The 22598-nt window shown below is 37.1% G+C and overlaps 3 protein-coding genes and 2 pseudogenes across 8 annotated transcripts; 2 read left to right on the top strand and 3 right to left on the bottom strand.

The window, feature by feature from the left end:
* Window positions 1–805: 805 nt before the first annotated feature.
* On the top strand, window positions 806–2626 carry LOC129294589 (bark storage protein A-like; annotated as a pseudogene).
* Window positions 2627–2936: 310 nt separating this feature from the next.
* Window positions 2937–5423, bottom strand: LOC129294588 (probable lactoylglutathione lyase, chloroplastic; annotated as a pseudogene).
* Window positions 5424–9758: 4335 nt separating this feature from the next.
* Window positions 9759–11518, bottom strand: LOC129294457 (putative RING-H2 finger protein ATL12). Its single transcript, XM_054932848.1, has one exon. The coding sequence runs from the start codon at window positions 11062–11064 to the stop codon at window positions 10069–10071; it is 996 nt and encodes a 331-aa protein (XP_054788823.1). The 5' UTR covers window positions 11065–11518; the 3' UTR covers window positions 9759–10068.
* Window positions 11519–12055: 537 nt separating this feature from the next.
* LOC129294456 (carotenoid 9,10(9',10')-cleavage dioxygenase 1-like) lies at window positions 12056–15875 on the bottom strand. 3 transcript variants are annotated; one of them, XM_054932847.1, is made up of 13 exons: window positions 15708–15875; window positions 15467–15604; window positions 15266–15368; window positions 14576–14835; window positions 14185–14364; window positions 14010–14088; window positions 13881–13926; window positions 13682–13744; window positions 13451–13589; window positions 12984–13236; window positions 12820–12884; window positions 12574–12735; window positions 12056–12506 (listed from the first exon to the last, which is right to left on the bottom strand). In XM_054932847.1, exons 1-13 carry the CDS (start codon window positions 15819–15821, stop codon window positions 12390–12392), a joined length of 1719 nt encoding a protein of 572 aa, XP_054788822.1. In that variant the 5' UTR covers window positions 15822–15875; the 3' UTR covers window positions 12056–12389. The 3 variants fall into 3 exon arrangements, with proteins under 3 accessions (XP_054788822.1, XP_054788821.1, XP_054788820.1); XM_054932846.1 differs by having other exon boundaries at window positions 13845–13926; window positions 15467–15601; window positions 15708–15874; XM_054932845.1 differs by having other exon boundaries at window positions 13845–13926; window positions 15708–15873.
* A 2211-nt stretch (window positions 15876–18086) lies between these two features.
* Window positions 18087–22487, top strand: LOC129294282 (probable glycosyltransferase At5g03795). Of its 4 annotated transcripts, XM_054932510.1 has the most exons (6): window positions 18087–18652; window positions 19175–20100; window positions 20337–20467; window positions 20924–21272; window positions 21474–21792; window positions 21937–22487. In XM_054932510.1, exons 2-6 carry the CDS (start codon window positions 19228–19230, stop codon window positions 22137–22139), a joined length of 1875 nt encoding a protein of 624 aa, XP_054788485.1. In that variant the 5' UTR covers window positions 18087–18652; window positions 19175–19227; the 3' UTR covers window positions 22140–22487. The 4 variants fall into 4 exon arrangements, with proteins under 4 accessions (XP_054788485.1, XP_054788483.1, XP_054788484.1 ...); XM_054932508.1 differs by having other exon boundaries at window positions 18089–18391; window positions 21474–22487; XM_054932509.1 differs by having other exon boundaries at window positions 18089–18497; window positions 21474–22487.
* The last annotated feature ends 111 nt before the right edge of the window (window positions 22488–22598 follow it).

The raw sequence follows: 22598 nt of genomic DNA, 5'->3' as shown, positions 1-22598 counted from the left end.
TTTATTCTTAAAATATTCAAATTATAAAAAAAATAACATTTTTTTAATTTTTATTTTATTTTTTTATTATTTTATTGATAATAAAAAAAATGAATTTGAACATTTGAACTAAATCTATTTGAGTTTGGGTTTGATTCAGATTTCTTTGAGTGACTTAAATGAGCTTGAAGTTAATTTTTTTTTTTTTAACTTTCAAGTTTGGCTTTAAAATTTGTTGGGCTTATTCAAATTGACAGCTCAAATTTAATTTAAATTACTGCCTCTACATCATTATATGCCAAAAAAAATACATATTTATTACTCTACTTTGATCTTTTTAACCCGATAAAATTGCTCACACCCTAGATCAATTTTCCCATTTAAATTGGACACTTTTTATTCTACTTGATATATAGACTCACACTGCTTAGTTCTTAAATATTATAATACAAAAATAAAATTTGAAAATTCGAACATAATATTCTTGAACGTTTAGATTATAATATCTTACCATTTAATTTCAATGGCTTACTTTGTATAACCATGGATTTGAAATTTAGATTGTCAGTCGCCAGGGGGAAAAAAAAATCTCTACCCATTTTGAGAATGAATACGGTGCATTCATCTTTGAAATGAAATTTGCATTGTTTATATTCATCCTTAATTTCATGGCAGTTAGCATTATTGAATAATATGAGTTTGTGTATTGCTAACTTTTTTTTTTTATAGTAGAGTGAATATGACCATTCTTAAAAAAAATATTTAATTAACAATTTCTACTGTTGCAATATCACATCTTGATAGTTCCTGGGTGGCTCTAGATATAATGAACGTAGGTTCAGCAAGCGTCAGAGTCGTTGAGGACACAAACTTGAAATTTGTTAGGCTCTACCTGCACAAGTTCGAATCCTGCTATCGACGATTTTCATTTTTCCACTTGCCCTTTTTTGGTTGAAGTATCTTTTTCTTACTCAAATTGCTTGCGGCGTTGATGTGGGTTAATGCATTTTAACATGCAAGTGGTGCTCTGACGCTGGGTCTGCTGTGCAAAATTGCTGAGGTAAACCAACAAGAATGCTACGTAGGTTTGGTCATACCTAATGCGTTTGAGTTGAATCCTCTTCTCCACTCTCCGCACTTCCACACGCACTAACATAGATTTTGCCGGTACGCTTTATTTCCTCTTTTCCAGTTCTCCATGACAAATTTTGCGAGAAACATGGTCAACGGCACTCAAGTCGTCATTTTATTTAAAGAAACCATCGTTCGATTTCTATCTTTTTACTTTGAAATCACTTGAGACAAGAGCTTTCTCTTTGCATACTTGCTAATTATCTCTTGGTTTGTAATGAAGGCAAGAGATTTCGTTTCGGAGCTATTCATGATCAGCCTGTTATACTGGTAATGATAGGATTAAGCATGGTATAGTTGCATTTTGCGAAACCCTCTTTCCTCTTGACAAGCTATAATGACACACGTCTGCTCTTAAAATGAGTACTCTATTGTGCAGAAAAATGCAACAGTAACCACTCACCTCTTGCTGAGCTTTTTCCAAGTGAAAGGAGTATCGCATTGTGGCACTGCGGGGAATGTAAACCCATCTCTAAATATTGGAGATGTACTGATTCCTCAACATTAGGAACATTTAGCTCTTTGGAGCTGGCAGGTAGATCATGTATGAAAACAATATATACAAGAACAATTGTCTATCAAAATTTGGCACATTGATTCTCCCCCAGGTCCTGGTTACCAAAGCCTGCGTTCTAACATTAGGTGGTATCATGCAACGATATGACAGGGGCCTGAGGATGAGTTACCCTTAGAAGCCAATGGAGATTATACCAGGGAAATAGGCTACTTAAAATTTGTTGATTACACCACAAACATCGATTATGGAAGCTCATATGACAATCTGCTCAACAATATGGCACCAACTAGAGGAAATTTCTCCCGTTGATGGCACTCCTGAAGGAAGGCAACATACCTTTTAGATTCTTGTTGATTCCATGTTCTTCCAAATGTCTCAAAAGCTGTTGACTGTTGGGTCCCTTAGTACCAATAACATTAAATTACTAATGGCCACTACATTGATCCCCATGCATGTTGATTGATTAGGAGTTGAGACTGGAAAGGAGTTTCAACTCAACATGTTTCTTGAGAAGGCCAAAGGTTGTGAGAGTCCTAAGAGGAGGAAGCGCAAGCATATTCCTATTAAATTCAGCTTACAAGAGCTTCATATATAGTAAGTTGAACGTAAGTCCCATAGACATGGAAAGTGCATCCGTGGCGCTAACATCCTTTCAATAGAGGGTACCCTTCATTGCTTTTAGAGCTATATCTGGTACCGAGTTCTTGCATCTCGCCACCATGAATGCAGCAACTGTGGTCGTTGAATTCATCAAGCATTGCTCAGGGGCCAGACAGTATTCATAATAATTTTGTCTTTTACTAGTATCCTTGTTCACCGCTGCTCTGTTTTATACAGGTTCTTGATTTAAGAACAAGGACTCCATAGATGCTGCATTGCTAACCTCTTTTTTCATAATCATGTATATCCTGTATGCTTGTGTGCTTTACCATCCGGATACTCTCGGAAAACATAAATTTCTAATGCGTTTCTGGGCAAAAAATAAAACTATCATTGAGACGAAAATGGAAACAGTACATAAGCAGTCATTGGTGTGATTATGATTTTTAATGTTCTTTCCCTATTTTTCTTCTCTAAACAAGTCATCAAATAAATGTCTTCAACCTCTCAAAAACCATTAGCTGGCATGATAAAGAAACTTATCACTGCTACAACAATATACAAAGGGAATGGTCAATAGACAGGCGATGTACATTCTAATTGGCAGTAGATTCTCAAGATTGTAAGTTATCAATAAGACTGATTAAACGGACAAAATTGCCCGGGTCCCCCCTGCCTTCATGAAGAAGTATTGAATCTAATATTCCTGTCACTTCAATTCCTTAAGGAAATCAACATTATCAACAAATACCTGCATGAAATGATAGATAAGTCAAGCTATTAATGAAACCAAGGCATGACATGCAATACTTGGAAAAGATGGTTTGGAGTATGGAAAAACTAATTTAATATGAGAAAAATCAAAGCACTCATCAAGCTCTTGAGACTTCTACTTCTGGTTTCCTGCTTTAGATAAATGGTTAATTTCTCATGTCATACATGAAATAATTGTACAATAAACTACTTTAAGTACATCACCTAAATTGTAGTTATCCACTCAAAATTACAAGTCACAACATTTTAACTCATCGCCTAAACTTGGCTGTTACTATCACACGAACACAATTCTGATAGGTGCAACGTTGAGGCTTCAAGCCACATAACAAGTATCATTTAAGTGAAATGAACAAGGGGCTATATCGATTTCCAACCATCAGGGTCCAAGCAAGCTGCTATCTTGGTGTTGATACCTGGCAAAGGCCCAGGTTCACGAATTATCTTCCCTCCAAAAAGTTTTATTACTTCTGCAGTCTTATAAACATCATTCGTGCCTATGGCAATCTATCCAAACACAATAAGGTGCATTCTTACAATGAGTAAGTCATTGTAAACAGAAAATAATGCCTTCTTCTGAAAACAGAAAATAATGGAATCTACCCGTGCATAACCATTTCCTTTGTCATAATTGGTAACCCAATAGTTATATATCAGTTCTAGAACTGCATTCTTATCTTCAGGATCATATCCTATCATGGCTACTGTGTATTGGACACCAACAGAAACCACTTACGGTAGACAGAGGTAGAAGGAAATAAAAAACATAGTAGATAGATTTCACAAAAATATTTTCCATGCAGAGGAATTTAGAAATACCATCAGCACAGATTTCACAAGGCAGGGACAAAATTGCTGAAATGAGGCTAGCTAGATTTCTACTTGATAGGGAACCACTTTTACAACAATCTTGAAATAGCAGACAATTTTTCAAGCCTCATACCCCATAATATGCGACACTCTTGCATTTTATTCTACCTCCTCATTAGCTTGGAATGAGTAATTCATCCCCCTCCACAAAAACATCAGTTTCCCCCATCTAAAAAATAGCAAGCTCTACATTTTATAAGAAAAAGGAAATTGACAGGTAAACAATGTTCTAGAACCTTTACCAAATCCACTTCTGTCATAATACAAAACCAATTCTCCCTTAGTTACCTTAAAACAACCCAATAGAATCTTTAGAAAAAATCACTACATAAATTACATAAAATATTCAATATCAAGTATTATTATTGGTATTGTTATTGTCATTTCTTAGTGAACGTCTTCAATACAAAAACATCAGAACGACACCAACACCACAGCAAACTAACTAGATGATAATACATCATAATATAATGTTTGGTACAAAAATAGCCATGGATCTTATTTGTAGGTACGAAGAAAATTTACCTTGTACTCGAGATTGTCCCTTTTGTGGAGAAGTTGCATGCCAAAAGACTTTAAAAATCAACAAATACATTGGAAATATTGGGTTCTTGTGAGCTTAAATCTGAGTGAGCTGAAACTGAAGAAAAATAAGAAACTAGAGCAGTAAGCAGCACTGACCTTTTTATAGAAGGCTATGGCACGATCAAGGTCACCTACTCAAAGCATTACTTGGCAAAGGGGTTCAGGACTAGGACCTCTCTTAAGAAGCTCAAACTTTTAGCCATCAGGATCCCCAGTGAAAGCTACAACTGTACTGGCACCTTTGACAGGTCCTGGTTCCCTAGTAGCCTTCCCCCTTTAGCCTTTATTAGATCTACTGTCTTGGCAACCTAGACAATTATTAATATATTAATATATCAACATATCAATTTTCAATATATAAAATAAATATTTTAGCAAGTCACACAATTCACAAGCTTTGAATAGTGCGTCTCATTCCTTAGACTTAATGTAACGTATAGAAAAACATGTCTAGTTATAGTGGCAAAACATGATCATCTCATAACACAAAATAGCAATAATGAACAATAATTAATAAGAAATTAACCCTTTTTTATCCAAAAGAAGGTTTTGAATATTTATTGGAGAATAATTATATGGAAATCTTTAAATAACAAATATTGGTGATAAAGCTGATGTCATGTGTCAGAATATTACAATTCTGTGTCAGACCAATACAAACAAGCACATAAGAAAATTTTGAGGGAAAAAATACAAAATAGTATAATTTGATAAAAATGCAAAATAGTATAATCAGATAAAATTTATCTTACATGCTCATTGACACTAAACCTAAAAGATAAAAAGAAAAAACTTCAATGCATGGATTGAAAATGTGACCTTTATAATAATAAACACATTCCTTCCTTTTAGTAAAGAAGGGAAAATTCTACAACCAAGAAAAATGTGCCTTTGCAGTGGATTGAGGATGAGAGGGTTGTCGGTTGCCAACTGCAGATACTTCCTTTGGAAAGCAGCATGGGATCATCTACAGATAAAATTTATGCCCTCTAATGGGAACACTATGCAACAACGTACTTGTCAGCTGAGTTGTAACTCTCCTAACTCTTCTATTCATATCTTAAGAGATTGTAAAGATGCTAAGAAGGTTTGGGAAATGTTAGTTAAACCTTCCAAACATAATATCTTTTTCTCTCTTTCTTTGCAGGACTGAATTATTTGAAATGCTAATAATGAAGCAGGCAGCAGACATTCTAGAGGATTGCCCTAGAAGAAACTTTTTGCTCAAGCTTGCGGGAACATCTGGAAAACAAGATGCAAGTAAGTTTACTCCGAAGATGAAAGTCTAGACAAAGACATTGCTTTCTTAAGCACTCAGCAAATCATAAGTGATCTACAGCTTCATTCCAAGCTTGTCCGTTTGAGCAATTTCAATACCAGACATGAAGCCACTTGGAAGCCTCTAAATCCTGGATGGGTGAGACTTGATGCTGATGGTTCGCGCAAACATAATGGTGCTGCAGCATGTGGAGGTCTTATCAGGGACGACAAGGGTAACTGGATCAAAAGTTTTACTAAAAACCTTGGTTACCAACACACTATCACTGCCAAACTTATGGGGATTCTAGAAGGGCTAAACATCTGTTGGTATGCAAAGATTCTAAAAATCAACGTTTATTCTGATTTCATGGAGGCCATTCACTCATTAATGACCCCTCGGTCCAGAATCATCCTCTCTCAGAAATCATCAAAAGCATTAGAAATCTCATTATGAGGAGCTGGGAGGTCACTCTAGAACACATCCACAGAGAGACAAACCGCTATGCTAATCTTCTGGCCCATATGGCTTCTAGCGAACATTTTGATATTACTCTGTTTGATGTTGCCCCAACAAATTATAGAAGCATTATGTCTTCTGATATGACCTAACCTTTGTCCTTTTGCACGGTATTTTTACCGTGGCCTTGTAATAAAAAAAAAGCACAATGTCTGACTGTGGAGAGGTTTGGAGCTACAGATAAGGATGACGCCATTGTAGCTCTTTGTTTGACTACTCTCTCTCTCTCTCTGTGTGTTTCGCTTGCCATCTTTTGGCAATGTGGTTCAGAATGAATGTTGTGGGCTACTTTTACAGGCCTCAAAATGTAATTGGGCTTTAATTTGATAGCCCATCAAAAATGGGGCTTAAAGCACATTTTAGAAATCATTGTACTGTAATTGATAGAACTATTTATTTATTTATTGGTAGACAAATGTCACGACAATGTTTAAGGGAGCGTTCATCTGTGGAAATATACAGGAATTCTCTATGCATGTTTCATGAGGAGTGTTTCTGCGTGCTGATATTCTTAGCGTATCAACATCACAGTGTCAAACGTTAAGCATTGTTCTAATTATTAAAATGAATAGTTGTTTTCTGAAAAAACGCAACGTTCCCCCACCGCAATTAATAGTATGTACGACTATATAAAAATTTCATTCCATAGGGGTGAGATTTAAAATATTGAATAAAATTAGTCACACCGGCTTTTCGTTGGGAAAAAAAAGAATAGTCATACAAGCTGCTTAGAATTATAATTTTGATTCTTGAATTAATCTTTTGAGAGATTCATATCAAAAGAAATAATTATTTTTTCAATCGAAGGAGGATGGGAGGGAGTTAAGTGCCAGTAACATACTTGGATGATTGCTTCATAAGCAATTAAGCATGAATTGTGAGCAGTTTGCAAAATTTAGATAAATCATTTTACTTTTATAAGTTAGACTCCGTGCAATATATATATATATATATATATATATTATCAAAAACATATAGTTTTGAAAATTGCAGGATTTACAAAGACAAGTAAAGCACAACAAAAAAAAATACAAGCGAAAGAAGCAACATGACAAAAAAAACCTTAAACTTAATATAAAATAGTATAAAGAAATAAAAGAAATACATTATCCATCTGAAACCTTAAAATAAAACTAAAAAACAATAAATGTCGCCACTGTCATAAAAATTTTAAGTGATTAAAAGTTACATTAAAAAATAACAATGAGATTTTATAGAAACAAGTTAACGATCTCATCTCTATGTAAATAACTGTTATCTAAATAGCAAATTTATCATTTACACATATCAAATTTCATGTGGGGAAAACCAAAACCTTTAGCAATAATAACAAAACAATTACTAGCATCACAAAAAAGCATCCTTATATCTGTTGTAAACCACCACCAATCCAAATGAGAAGCTTAAGTTGAGACCCCGGCAATAAACCAAAATCATCAAAATGCATATTGAAAAAATTATATACTTCCTTGCCTATGAAGAGAAGTAACAAAGTCCATGATTAACCATCATATAAATCATCGATTATTAAAAAAGACAACTGTTGATTCACCAATGACAATCAAACCCCGTTCCTTTCTCAACAACTCAATTTAAAAGAAGAAATAATATGCCTCAACATAAAGAGATGGAAAATCAATTGTACATTTACACGCGTCAAACACTCCTTTCAAGGCAAGAGCCGATGAGAGCGGCGTTGAAAAACAAAGATAATAGAAAAAAATTCCTACTAATGAAGAGTGAAAAGATTCCACAAAAAAATCTTATAAGAGAAAAATAACGATAAAGTTTAGAAAATAACTAGTAATCGGTCATCATTTCCCCCTTATGATTGATGGTCATAAGTTGATATTGTATATAGTGATCATTAGGCCGGCATGTTTATTGATCCAAAGCAGGGCATGATAAGGTTTGAAACATCATGTTCAGAATGACTTTCTTTAATTATCTTTATATATTACAATAGCTGGATAATTTTTGCTTTGAAAAAACACGAATCGTCCCAGTCAAACGATTTAATAAGTAGATCAAAAATTCATATTCTATAATATTACATGCGCGATTGACTGGGAGTGTGTTTCTTGATATCTAACCCATTTTACAAAAATTAGATCTTCCTATGCGAGCATCACAGGGCAGAGAGCTGCGATGTATATAATAAAGTGAACCCTTCATTCTATCGCACACGCTTCATATGCCCTTTCAGAAGATCATGAGATTGGAGCGATCCGAATCAACAATAAAAATGGCGCCCGACTCTACAAGAAACAAAGTTATCTCATCAGGATCCAGTAATTAATCCTGAATCAACGGTTAAACAAGCAAAATTAATTTTTTTCGTGTGATTAGAAAGACTTACGTCATACCACTTCTCGTTCCGCACATAAAACCGAGTATTTAAAATATAAGTTATTTTACAAAACTTAGGCAGCATTTTCTTTTTGAATTTGCCCCCTTGGGTATCTATAAGGAGTGGATCTTGACGACTCCAAAAATGGTCTCTCCCAAGATGAGTAACTAGTTACTTTTTTCTAACTAAATTGCTATATATACCAAAATTGAAATTTGAATGCCTAATTGCTTATTTAAGCGACAAGAACCTTTACTATCCAAGATAATTTTAGTTAGTAATATTTGCCCCTCTCTATAATGTATTACAATAAAAATGGTGAAGAGAGGGAATAATAGAAATATACTTAAGGTGGGCATATAATTTACTGAGGGTAATTTTAAAAAAACTTTGATTTTTTTTTTTTTGAAAAATTGGGAGAATCTAGCTCATTTTAACCAACCATTTTTTACATGTGTAAAATAATTAGAAACGATTCGCGCATGAAATAGAAATTGAGGGAATATTTAGAAACTGGGCAGCGCGTGTTTGTGTAGCGTTATTGGCTTATGGCTAAACAAAATGCAAAATTAAAGAAACAAAAACAAAAGACAATGGGAAATGTTAAAACGGGGTGGTCGCAGTGATGCATTAGTTTTCCCATGCCATTATTATTTTAGTAATTTAGTCACATTTTCATGGTTATAAAGCGTAGTTTCTCCTTTTTGTGGGGTTGATCATGGAGTTAATTAAATATATCATCAACATAAAAGCAAGGACGTAAAGTGAAAAGACTGACAAGGATAAGCACAAAACGCAATCACAATGAACGGCACCCGCTGCTCAGGACCCTGTTAATGCAACATGCTTGCCCAAGAAACGCTCTTATGAATTTTAAATTATATTATTGATTGATTTTTTTTTATTATCATTAGCCAACAATTGTCTGGAATACTTGATTTCTTTTTGTTTTTTATGTTTTTCTTCATATGAACAAATTTTTCAACAGATGATTCTAAAATTTATTTAATTGAATTAATAGCATGAAATCAACAGATGGAGAACATCTCATTCCTAATAGCAATGTTCAACCACACACGTGTCACAGCTATGGCGGCTAATCAGGGAAGGACCTTCACCTCACTGCCAAAAGATTCTGTCACACGATCTGAGGTGGCACACAGAAAAGGCCAAAAAAAAAAAGAAAGATATTTTTCTTCAAAGGAAAAGATTGTGTGCATGCTCAACAGAAAAACAAAAGAAGCCGGAATTTCAGGAACGCAGGGGAAAAAAGAGCACAGAAAAAGAGGGGGGAGAAAAAAACCCGCCGTTCGATATTTGTTTTATCGAGATTTTGCAAATGACTTTCCCGAAATATCCGACGCGATTTGAAATTCCTCTTCTTCTAAATACATGAGTACTATAAATCTGATCACACCGACAAAATCAGCAAGCGCAGGACAGGGCACCTAGTACAGCACAGCACAGTGCACAGTAAATTCACGATCAAACATTTGAAGCAAATCCTTTGTGTTCCGACTCTCTCGTGTTGCTCTCTCGTCCCGCAAACCAGTGCAGTGTTCGCTCCACAATCGGCAACCAAATCCTCCTCACTCTCTCTTCCCTCACATCGTCGTGCACGCTGATCTCTGCAAATCTCGCCACGTTGGCAATCTCCGACATGGATCTCTTCTCCCCTGGAGCGTTAAGCAGCGTGAACGAGTTGTCTTCCTCGTTGGAAGCGGAGAATGTGGCGCTCGACATGGCACTGAGGATCTCAGAATTCAACGACAGCAAGTCCGAGGAATTAAGATCACTCCACCTGCTTCTGGTGGCAACATCGGATATGACTATTTTGTGATTGAGCCTGTGCGCAGGTTTCCAGTTGTCAAATATGGAAGAGCCCTGGCTTGATTGCTCCCTCTGGACGAAGATTTCAAGATCGGGGACCTCTGTGATGTCGGAAGGAACTCGAAGGAACCTGGAGCTGATGGAGGAATTGAAGGTCTTGATGTCACCAGGGTCAACCTTGTACCTACAAAGAGGGCAGGTCGAGTGGCATTCGAGCCACTTGTCGATGCAATTCATGTGGAAAGCATGCTTACACTTGGGCAGCAACCTAAGAACCTCGGCGTCGTCGAACTTGGACAGGCAAACGGCGCATTCTAGGCCTTCTTTTGACCCCTTGAGTGAAGAGAACTTGAAAAAGGGCAGTGCTTCGATCACTTGCTTGTCTATCCCGGAATATCTCGACCCTGATCGACTTAATCCTGGAATGGTCATATCTCGGTTCAGAGACTCGGTCGAACGGCTTTTACAGAACTTTACATAAGCCAGAAGCAGAAAAGATATGCCAAACATCACGGTGAGGATCGCTATTATAATCCCTTTACTGGGGTGAATGGTTTGAGGCATATCTTGCATGCTCTCTGGGGTTCCTTGGGATTGCACATCCAGCAACAATGAAAGAATCATAATCAACACTGCCAAACACTTGCTCATTGCTGGGATATCTTGCCTACCAGATTACTGATTCCTGAGGGTTTTTTGGCCCCTTAACATATCAGGGGTAGAAATGTATATTTAGCGGAGAATCTCTAGAGTTATCCTCTGTCCAAAGAGTGCAGACAATTGCAAAAGGTTTCGTTTATTTTAATATTTCTTCTCACTGTAAGAGCCCCCACAAGGAGGAGATTCATGTGCTTGTTGGTTTATGTAGTAGTCTTTTTCTCGGAAAATTAACAAAGTTTATCTCTTATAAGTGAAGACAAATTGCGTTCGTAAGGAGGTCTGTGGCTCTGATCAAGGGACAATAATAAATCATTGTGAAAAGATTTTGTGGGCAGTAATAGCTGTGGAATTTACAGTTTTACGCTTGCGTAGCATGATTCCTGTGTGTCCCAGTTAACATGTAGATGAATATGAGTTGTTTGTTATCTGGTTCCACTCTGGCTCTGCCCCTTCTAGTGTTGAATAGGGAAATCGAAGGGAGAGCATCAGAATGAAAATTATGCTCTGTTTCGTCGTGCTCATCAAAGATCAACCTGAGCCGCTTGAAATATGATTGGCCCCACGTGGAGTCCACTGATTGCCGTCCGAACAATCCTTTGTACTTGTCTATGCGTCTTTTGATTCGTCTTAGATAATTTAAGCCCATGTACGGCGCTTATTGTCACAAGGTTGGAAGATTATCAAGGGGCTGTAAATATGTAGCCTACTAATCCTCTTTGACATTTGTAAGTACAAAAAGTAGACATCCATGCGAGTTCTTTTAAACTAAAAAAGCAGGGCATTGGTACTAGTCCACTATATGGGCCTCTTATATTTTAGTTGTAGGATCTACTTTTCATGTGTCGCAACTTATTTTGAGTGAGGGTAGAGATGACAAGTTATCCTTGTATATAATTGAAAAATCATCTTAATCATAGAGATCAGAGTCCCGACGAGTTTTAAGTGGGGAAAACGTGGGAATGAAATCAAAGAAACAACTATATGATTCAATGCTAATTCAATTCAATATACACAAAAAATGTACAGAAGACATGCGCCTGTTTCACTCTGCATCTATAATACTCACACGCCTTTCAACAACTTTGCTTCTGTCATGCTGCCAATGTCATTTCTTTTCTGGCAATGACATGGCTCATGAATCAAAATATAAGTTACCACACGCTGGGAACAGCATGGAAAAGGAGCTCCTCCCCCAACCCAAAATAATAATAGAGAGAGAGAGAGAGAGAGATGAAGGTATTTTCCAGAACATATATACACGTCATCATTTATCACGCATTTGTTCAGAGGACTGATGACCAACACAGCGTGACAAATTAAGCTTCCAATGAGATTGGCATGAAAGCTCCGTGAAAGCCATATGGAACTCGTTGAGGCATTGTAATTTTGGCAACTGCCTCTCCTGAAAACCTTCTTGTGTCAATTATATGTACCTGTGAGGAGAAAGTGAAAATTAAGTAAGCGACTTGATTCTCTGCAAAGGCTAAAGAATTAACTTACTTGAGATGTGTCAGTATCTTCGTTGTGAATGAAAGTGACGATCCAACCATCATCTTCTTCAACGCCATCACTTTGAGGGACAAAAGCTGCTCCTGTACAAAACACATTCTTCTCGAACATGTGGTATTCCACCTTTATAGCCTCTTCATGTTGTTTATCCTTCTGCTTAACAAAGCCAAGTTCGTGGTCATGGAATGCAAAGGCATGATCAGAAAGCAGACCATCTTATTCAGAGTAAGCTCTCACCGTAGATATAACCATGCATGGTTTTTCAAAGTAGAGCTTGGCTAGACCTCCATATTTAGGCACTCCTAAATGATCAATGAGAAAGATCAGAAGATGAAATTACTAGCACACATATATGATAAGGCAGTTTGAAATTTATCAGAGATTTCCCCCCATAGAAGTACCTGCAGTGGAGCTAGCTGCAAGATCAACCACTTGAGTGTATCCATATCGATTCTGAATGCCTGCAAAATTTGCATTGATCATAGGAAAATCCATATTCAGTACTTTCGTTCCACTGAGATCCTTCTCCTTAACTTCCCCACTTTGCGGATTCAATCTCCACTCATAACAATGAGAAAAAGCCTCAAATTGATTCAAACTAGGGTCAACCCAAGGAACCACCGAATCAAGAGCTCTGCATCCCCACACTACAACCTGTTGATACACATTAAAATCTACTTAAACTAGCGTGCTTGCAGAAGCAGTCAAAAAATTCAGTAGGCCCTGTCAACAAAAAGTAAAATGCGGTCTTGGGGGAAAAAGTAGCAGCTTTGTCAATGAATATTGCTACCGTGACAATATTGAGCTTTTATGTGGACGCTGGACATTTTGTTCATTTATGTCAATAAGCTTTTGGAGTCTCAGTTACCTCGTGGGCATCCTCGAAAGAATTGATGATGTGAAATGTGCAATTTGGTTCCACCTCAAACCACTGGATTGAGTTGGCATCGCCATAGCGTGGCATTACCCCTATTCTGGCGTATCCTTCCTTGTTATACTTTAATAATCTGCATGCAAAGAATAAAGTCCATTCAGATCACTTTTATACTTCTAAAAATTGAATCACAGAGTTCAGCAAAAGAAAGGGGTAAGTGCTCACGGGCCTCCTCTAATAAGTCTATTTAGATCCAAGGTTAGCGGAAAATCCATGATCACATTGAACCTGTAACCAAGTTCCACTGTCATTTTTACAGTCTACATTATAACTACAAGTCAGCTAAAAGTGTGTGTGTATATATATGTATATATATGAATAATGGTACCGTTGGGTAACACCTATTTCGTGGCAAAGACTGCACCTATTCAATTTGATATCCACTTTATGAACCAATTTCTTTCCATCATCTGAAAACAAAATAAGGGGCAAGCATGTCATTGAGGTTTACGCGTCGCAACAGGCCCCAGTAAAAGTGTAATATAGAGCGTACCGGAAATGATTCCAAGTGTAGCAAAAGGCTTGGTTGGTGACACCCCCATAATAATTAGCACTCCTGTAGTTGGATCTTTCTGAAATTGTAGATCAACTGAAGCTGATAATAAGCAGACAATTGAGGAGTACTTAAAAGGGAATATGTAATAATTTTAAAGCATATAAAGAGCGACCTTTGGGTGGCTTATAAAAGGTCGACTCCATGCGCCATTGATGTCCCAATTTTTTAAGGTCTTGAGGGTGAAGATGTCAATCTCTTGTGGGATGTGATTTTCAGCAACCGAGTAAAACTTCCCTGAATGCTCAAACACGTTGGTGTTGCTATTGTATTTGTTCACTTTACCAAATCTCAACTGTTGAAACGTACACCAAAAACACAAAAGTAACAAAACATGTCATGCAAAGTCACGCGCAGGCCTAGCTGGGAATTTTCTGTCCAAAGTTTCATTAAGACCTTGTTAAATATATTCTTGCGCATTAATTTTGAGTTGTCTCTGATCGGAACTTGGAACCAAGGCTAATTATTTTACTGTAATCTAATTAGTTTATAAACAACAAGCTCACCCAGTTTAGGAGATATGCAGACAAAATGGCAGGTGAATGGCCTTCTATGGCCGGCAGAAATGAAGGCTTGTTTCTTTGTTTCTCAAGCTTGTAAGTTTCGGTCTCTACAAATCTGTTTTTGTAGATGACCGTCCAGCTACCATCACTTGCTTTCTTAAAATACAAAGCATGAAGCATTCCTTCTCCTTCTACCCAAATGTGACTTGACCTTCCAAAGATAGATTTGGTTGTTTTCAATCCTCCAAATAGTGGATTCGGACCTGCAATAAAGATGTAGAAATCACCATCATCAATATGCTAAAACAGGCATACTATATAGTTTAAGCATGGTTTCACGATTCTTGCATATATCATTGTATCCAGCATAGGTGGGTCGTCCAGAAGCTTGTGATAGTTACGAAGTTTACAATACGAAGTTGTCATTGGTCAAAAAGGAAGACTACTGTCATTAGCGTTGAATGATAATCGAAGGTTGAATAAATTATGCATTCTTATCTCTTTGATTCTTTCATTATTTACTTATTTATTTTTGGAATATTCACCAGAATGCATAGCAAACTCCCAAATGCCAGATAAGGAAGAATAAATGCTTTTGGATCTGTCCATTCTTAGATGCCACCATTGGGGCCCTGTTCATTTAGACCTACTAAGTGCAATAGTTCAAAAAGAGACTAGAATGACGATGAGAACCATTTCTAACATAGACACCCTCTGGAAAATCATGTGGAATATCTCCTTCTATGGCGGTGATAAGAATGGGCTCTCCCAACTCCTCCACAGGAGCAAAGTTACTCTGCACTCAGGTAATGAAAAATACAAACTCAGTTGAAGGGCCACCAAGAAGAAGACTAGAAGAGCATGTACAGATGTAATGTGCGCCTCGGAGCGTACCTGAGATGGAAGCAGTGGCTGGTCAATGAACTCAAATACTGAATCCACAAAAGCGTCCAGTATTTTAACCGTTGCGCTGGTAAGGCTTTTTGGGACATCGATTTGCAAAGGGAGTTGAGGAAGAGATCCCAGTATCTGCTGCTCATGAATCACAAGTCCAGAAATTTAAGTAACTTGAAGATGCCACAAACCTTCATGTGTATGTAAGTGAAAAGAAAATAAAACGAAGTTAATGACTAACCTTGAAAGCAGAGGATACTGGAATGGTAGAGTGGCTGAAATTGTGGGAGACAACACCGGGTTTTTTCTGAACAGAACATTTTACCGTAAATGCCGTATATAATAAGGCTGCCATGTTGGTAAAGATTTCAACCTAAGAACGTGAATAAAATGGCAGGGGAGGGTGAAGGAAAAGTTACTTATATAGTGCCCCAGAATCTATTGAATGTCAGGTTGGCGTTATCGCAGGAAGTGAAAGAGACTATTATGTATGTTGAATAGATAGATTGGCACATAGCTTTACCTCCGTGGCTTCTTCGAACAGGGTTTTCGGCTGTTTGTGGAGCTACCAGCCCCATCGAATATTCGTGCCTTGGCAGTCCCTGTTTTCTCTTTTTATTCACGACCTACTGGTTCGGTCATCGTCGGAATGAAAACCAATAACAGCTCATCATTTCATTTCCAGGCCAGAAGAAAATAAATAATCTGTGCGTTTAAAGAATTGTTAAAGTGTGAGATTCAACAAATTTATTTAAATAAAATTGAATTCAATAATTAATATAAAGTTAAAAATTGACATTTAAAATATGATTTTTTTTTTAAAAAAGCCTGTTTCTCCTCTCCTGCAATCGAAAGATCCCTATCTATTCTAACACCCCATTGAAGGGGTAATGATTATGGTAGGCGTCTGGTACGGCACAAAAAGCGAAAACATAAACTGATTGTGTGTGTGTGTGTGTGTGTGTGTGTGTGTTCTTTTTTGAAAGATATACTAGTGGTTTTCATAATTGACATTTAGCATGAAGATTCAAATATGCTTGATCCATCCATTTGATGAAGCGATGATACATTCCCATGTTTTCAACACAAACAATTGTCTTCCTTGGGTCTACAACATTGATTGGAGATAGGAGTGGAAAAGATTTTTTTTTTTAACTGAAACTAAAATTATTCAAATGATCATTTATTAAAAATAAAATCAAAAAGGTGCGTGTCAAATCAAATACCAAACTCAAATAAAAATGCCAAAAACAATATAAACTGGGGAAGTTATCACGTGGCCATCAATTGCAATAACCTCCTCGTGCCTTGCATGAAAAAAAATTAAGAGGAGCACAACGATAAGTCACTCCTTTCTGCACTGTGCTTCTTCCTCCTTCTATGCACTTGGACTAGATATTCACCATGAGTCAGGTTCTTCGTCGGAGCTTGGACTCCCAAAGACATCTCCAATCAAACGCATCATCCAGCTTCACTTTGCTGGTGGATCATCATCGAGCTCGAAGCTCACCTTTGGTTTGGTCGGAAAAGTTGCTTCTCCTTCATCTCAGGTTGAGGAACCCTCACGATACCAACGGGAGAAGCATTGCAGAGAGGCTAGAGAGGTCAACACGTCTAACTTTCGTTCACTCTCTCCCTTGGACTTCGTTTGTTTCGCTTCTCCCCCTTGCTCGTTTCAGTTCAATCCCAAGAAAAAAAAAAGTTACGAGTATTTAAATGATCATTTATTAAAAATAAAATAAAAAGGTGCATGTCAAATCCAATGCCAAACTCAAATAAAAATTCCAAAAGCATTATAAACCCCCATCTGGCAATCAATCACCTCCTCCTGCGTTGCATGGAAAAAGAAGAGCATACAAATGGGAAGCCGGAACAACACCCACCACCCCGACAGAAAAAAATAAATTACAAACTGCACATAATAGACAATGCAAAGGACATTAGTGGGCCCCATCTGCCCCTCCAGCCAAGAATATTACCCCAAAATGCGTGAGCAAGACAAAAGTATGCATTTTTATTTTTATCTTATTACGTTTCACTCACAAAGACAATAGAATTAAAAATTGGGAGAATCGTAATGAGGGTGTTGAAAACAGACAAAATTACAATGCAAGTCTAATATATTTTGATATTACACTACAAACCCAAAAATTTTTATTATAATTTTTTTATAAAATAAAAATATAATTTTATCTTTGTGTGATTTAAAAAATTCAGATAACACCTATGGCCACGTCAACATTCATTAAATGGTCAGTCTCTTTCTCAAAGGAAAAGAAAAAAAAGGCAGAGAGGGAGAGATAGACTCGAATAAAGCATTCCAATTTGCCTCTTGTAAAAATCGAGCGAGGATTCTCTTCGAAAAAATCGGGCATCTCGGTCTGTGAAGTGTTTGTATGTATAGTCTTTAAAATTATACGATACACAATCCGTTGAATTATTCACCACATTACGTATGAGTAAAATAATTGGAGATTCTCCATAATTCAATTATCGGCGTAGTCGTCGGTGGATGAGAACGAAAACGAATATTTGATTTGTAAAAGTCAAATTTAATAGGGTTGGTGGAATTATGGTTGGCGTTCAGAAGAATGTAAATTGGCTTGGTCTGTCGGAACGTCAGCTTCTGCCTCTGCTTCGGCTCTTCCAACCTCAAACTCCCAACACATTTAAATGTACTATTTTCTGTCTCTCATAGTTAAGAACTAGTAAAGATTAAGGTCCAAACTCGTGAACGCAACGGCGTCGGAGCTCCTACGTAAGAGTTAGGTACTTCAATTATTTTCCTTTGGATTTCTATTCCAAACAAAAGAAGCAACCCCCTGTTTGGTTCCTCCTAAAAGTGCGCCAGAAGAACAAAAGATCAAACCTTCGAGTCCCATTTTACAACTGGCTCCTGACCCTTCTCAGTTAACGAAACTACAAGTAATCCCCAACAATCTTTCTTTCTTTCTTTCTTTTTATTCCTTTTCCTCCTCTTGCCGCGGTCTCCTGGCCTGAAATGAGTTGAATGCTCTTTGTTTGGTTGCTGGTAAAGTTATCACCTATCAGTTCCTGAATGCTTTCTTATGTTTCTTGCCTTGTTGTCTGGGAATTCCGTTGACCATTTTCTTTCTCTCCGACATCGAATTATAAAAAGCAATCGACGCTGTGCCTGTAATTATGGATTGGCCTGGATTTTGCATGGTGAGTGAGTTATCGCATGAATTGAACCTTTCCTGTTGATAACGAACAGTTCGTCGTTGGGTCGGTGATGAGATTTCGTTTTTTGGTGGGTTTTGATGACATAAAATATGTTTTGAACTGTTAAAATCTGGATTTGAAGCGATTTAGGAAAGCCTTTCCTATATATGGATATAGTTTGCTGAGTAACTCTTTAATTCCTTTTTCCCTCTATATGTATTTATTTGGCCCTCCGTTTCTCTATGAACGCCAGTTACATTCAAGAAAAAGCTACAACTATGTTCTGTTTTCTTCTAACGCTAAAAGTGCAGATTCCTTTCATAACTGGGGTCATCATTAAGCTATATGTTTGAACTTTGAACTGTGCATGACTTCTCTATGGCTCGATCATATTACTCACTCTTCGTGGGGAATATAAATTGCTGCTTTTGAGGACTTAAGGGCATAAATTTTGTTTATTTTTCTAACTTCACCATGCTTTATTTATTTATTTACTAATTTCGAAGTTTTTGGTATAACCTGCAGAAGACATGTGGTCTGTGGCAGTGAACTGATGATAATTTAGTAAGCCCGGGAAAATGGGACAGGAATTTAAATCCTTATTTCCGTTGGATACAAAAAGATTTCTATGGCTCATCGTCATTACATTTGCAGTAATCTTAGCGTTCCAATATATTGAACTTCCATACGGGAACTTTCTATTCTCTACCAGCAACATTCCACCCTCAGGAAGCAGTAGCTTCCAGATTACAGATCCACCATCTAAGTCTCAAACGCCTGACAATGTGACAACTTTAGATCAAGCAAACTCCTATGGTGGGTACGCCCTTAAAATAGAAAATGGCACGAGGGTATCGATGGAGAAAGACAATGAGCCAAATCTTGGGGTTGCCTTGAAACCAGGAGGGGAGTCCAACATGTTTTTAGGATCAAATGAGTCTGACAAAGGTTTCATGGTGGACAGTACTAAGAAATTAGACGATGAATTGATGACACTGACGGAAGAAGAACGTGGACAGAGCAGCTATAACAAGAATATGGGTGTGAATAATTTTACAAGAAGTTCTGGGGAGAAGAACATTACACTGCTATCGGAACATGAATCTGGAAGTGCATATATTAACTCTACTGCTCCTTCTCCTGCAACAGCACCAACATATCAAACTCCTTCTATAAGTCCTCCGACAGAAGAGAGAAAAAATATCACAACACCAGCTCCAGAGTTGCCAAATGATTCTATCACGCCCTCAGTTTCAAAAGACAACACAACTACTTCAAAGAATGAAAGTCTCTGGTCATCCCAAAATGACGTCAATACCGTGGACAAGAATTCTTCTATCAATGTTGTGCATGATGAGAATAAAGGCTCTTCCACGAGAATACATGAAGTATTATCAATCTCTGAAATGAACACATTGTTCCTCCAGAGCCATGCTTCCTATCGTTCTCTGGTAATAACGTTTATATGAAACTACATCATATTCATATCTAGTTTGATAACTTGTAGGATTTTCACCATTTGATAGTGTTGCTGGACGCGTTTTCTCATGCATTGTATAGAGTTTGAGGAATAAGCCGCACTGTTTATATCTATGAATAGTACATCTCACTATAAATTTGATTTTTTATATATATATATATCTATTAATATATCGATTTCCTTCTTATGTTTCTACTTTGGTTCCAGAGGCCCCGTTGGTCTTCTGCAGCTGATCAAGAGCTATTGCAGGCCAGATCAGAGATTGAAAATGCACGAACCATAAAGAATGATCCAAGTCTCTATGCTCCCGTATATCGAAACGTTTCCATGTTCAGGAGGTATGATTTGATTATCTAGCTTTTTTTTCCTTTTACAATTGAAGGTTTGCAAGCATTTATTAGAATTAAAAATTTTATTGGTATCATTGCAGATATACTTAGCCTTTTTGTAACAGCAGTAAGTCCTAAACACAAATATGTCTGATTGATCATTCTGGAATCACTTTATACCATACCAATAAAAGAATTGCAACATTTGTGGTTTTCTGTCATGTTATTGTCATATTTCCTGACATAAACATCACTGCCTTGATCATCTCTGTCATTATTTTGCACGACAGGTCAAATTTTGTCCATTTCTTGATATTGAAGAATCTCCTTGATGTTAAGGAGGTCCTTCAGTGATTACAGGGTTGATTGTCTCTGTGTCTTATCTTTTACTATTTCAGTTAGCATGTTACATACAAGGGGCACAATAACAATCTTCTCACCATCCTGCCACTGTCTAAATTTCAGAAGCTATGATATAATGGAGGAGAGACTTAAAGTGTATATATACAGAGAAGGAGCAAGACCCATAATGCATACGCCATTTCTCAGGGGAATATATGCTTCTGAAGGATGGTTTATGAAATTGATGGAAGCTAGTAATAGATTTGTTACCAAGGACCCAAGGAAGGCCCACATGTTTTACTTACCTTTCAGTTCTCGAATGCTAGAAGAAACCCTATATGTACAGGACTCACACAATCACAATAACTTGAAGCGGTATCTGAATAACTATGTGGACATGATTGCCAGTAAACACCCTTTCTGGAACAGAACTGGAGGAGCTGATCATTTTCTTGTTGCTTGTCATGACTGGGTATGCTTTATACTGAATTCATGAACGTATCTTTTGTTAGAGAATATAATACAACTTGTAATGAAGTTTTTGAGGTATTAGAGAGTCTACTATTGGGGAGGCATGTTAGAGATACTACGCAAAACTATTGCATTTGTAATCATTCTACACTTCAGTGTCCTTTATTTGATCTTCTAACAGAAAAGCCCATGCATTCTACAGGCCCCTGGAGAGACAAAGCAGAAGATGGCCATGTGTATAAGAGCCCTGTGCAATGCTGATGCAAAAGAAGGTTTTGTGTTTGGGAAGGATGCGTCTCTACCCGAAACTTACATCCGAAATTTTCAAAATCCCAAGAGAGGCATGGGAGGAAAACCAGCTTCCAAAAAGTCAACCCTGGCATTTTTCGCTGGGAACATGCATGGTTATGTTAGGCCAATTCTGTTGCAGCACTGGGAAAACAAAGATCCCGACATGAAAATCTTTGGGAGAATGCCCAAGTCCAAGGGTGACAGGAACTACATTCAATACATGAAAAGCAGTAAGTACTGCATTTGTGCCAAAGGTTATGAAGTCAACAGTCCGAGAGTTGTGGAGGCCATTTTATATGAATGTGTTCCAGTGATCATATCTGACAATTTTGTGCCACCCTTTTTTGAAGTTTTGAATTGGGAATCCTTTGCAGTTTTTGTTGTGGAAAAGGATATTCCAAACTTGAAGAATATACTCCTTTCCATACCTGCAAAGAGGTATCTTCAAATGCAGATGAGGGTCAGAAAGGTTCAGCAGCATTTCCTTTGGCATACCAAACCTGTCAAGTATGATGTCTTTCACATGATACTTCATTCTATTTGGTATAACAGAGTCTTCACCGCAACATCAAGGTAAGTCAAGGAGTTACAAATGGATTAGGTTGGTGATTGATAAAATTTTGGACCAGGTCATTTGATGTGTACATATTCTGGAGGTTTGATGCACATAAAAATTTCTTCTCCTTCTTTTTCTTCTTTTGGCGAAAAAATTTGTAGGTTTACTCTGCTGATTAGCAGTAGGCAAAGCTCACTTACTGTTGTCATTATTTAGCTTCTGGCATTTATGATACAAGTTACGAAGTCATGAATTGCCTCCAAGAGTTGTGGAATAAAGAATGTACAGTGACTCAAATTCTTGATTATGTTTCAAATTTTATAAATTTATGTGATTACTCGGGTTATTCAATTAAAGGTTCTTGCAGAATCTGAAAAGTATTACTAAAACAAATTTCTAGTTGTGTGAATGCTTGTGCTGCTGCAAGGGAGTGAGTCAATAGGCAACAAAGTAGTGTTTGTGGATGTTTGGATTAAAGTT

Source organism: Prosopis cineraria, unplaced genomic scaffold (genome assembly GCF_029017545.1).
Source record: "Prosopis cineraria cultivar Desert tree isolate PC_DT_omini unplaced genomic scaffold, ASM2901754v1 PC15, whole genome shotgun sequence".
Classification (NCBI taxonomy): domain Eukaryota; kingdom Viridiplantae; phylum Streptophyta; class Magnoliopsida; order Fabales; family Fabaceae; genus Prosopis; species Prosopis cineraria.
Note: the sequence above shows the minus strand (reverse complement) of the source record. Positions and strands in the feature narration are given on the sequence as shown.

What these genes read in the sequence shown, in the direction of transcription:
- LOC129294456 (XM_054932845.1), bottom strand. Translation starts at nt 15,821, where the DNA reads ATGGCAGCCTTATTATATACGGCATTTACGGTAAAATGTTCTGTTCAG. An exon ending in TACACTTGGAATCATTTCCG is followed by an intron (nt 13,927 to 14,009) that starts GTACGCTCTATA and finishes TTTTGTTTTCAG; the next exon opens with ATGATGGAAAGAAATTGGTT. An exon ending in TGCAGCTAGCTCCACTGCAG is followed by an intron (nt 12,885 to 12,983) that starts GTACTTCTATGG and finishes TTGATCATTTAG; the next exon opens with GAGTGCCTAAATATGGAGGT.
- LOC129294282 (XM_054932508.1), top strand. Translation starts at nt 19,228, where the DNA reads ATGGGACAGGAATTTAAATCCTTATTTCCGTTGGATACAAAAAGATTT. An exon ending in ATGCTTCCTATCGTTCTCTG is followed by an intron (nt 20,101 to 20,336) that starts GTAATAACGTTT and finishes CTTTGGTTCCAG; the next exon opens with AGGCCCCGTTGGTCTTCTGC. An exon ending in AACGTTTCCATGTTCAGGAG is followed by an intron (nt 20,468 to 20,923) that starts GTATGATTTGAT and finishes TCTAAATTTCAG; the next exon opens with AAGCTATGATATAATGGAGG.
- LOC129294457 (XM_054932848.1), bottom strand. Translation starts at nt 11,064, where the DNA reads ATGAGCAAGTGTTTGGCAGTGTTGATTATGATTCTTTCATTGTTGCTG.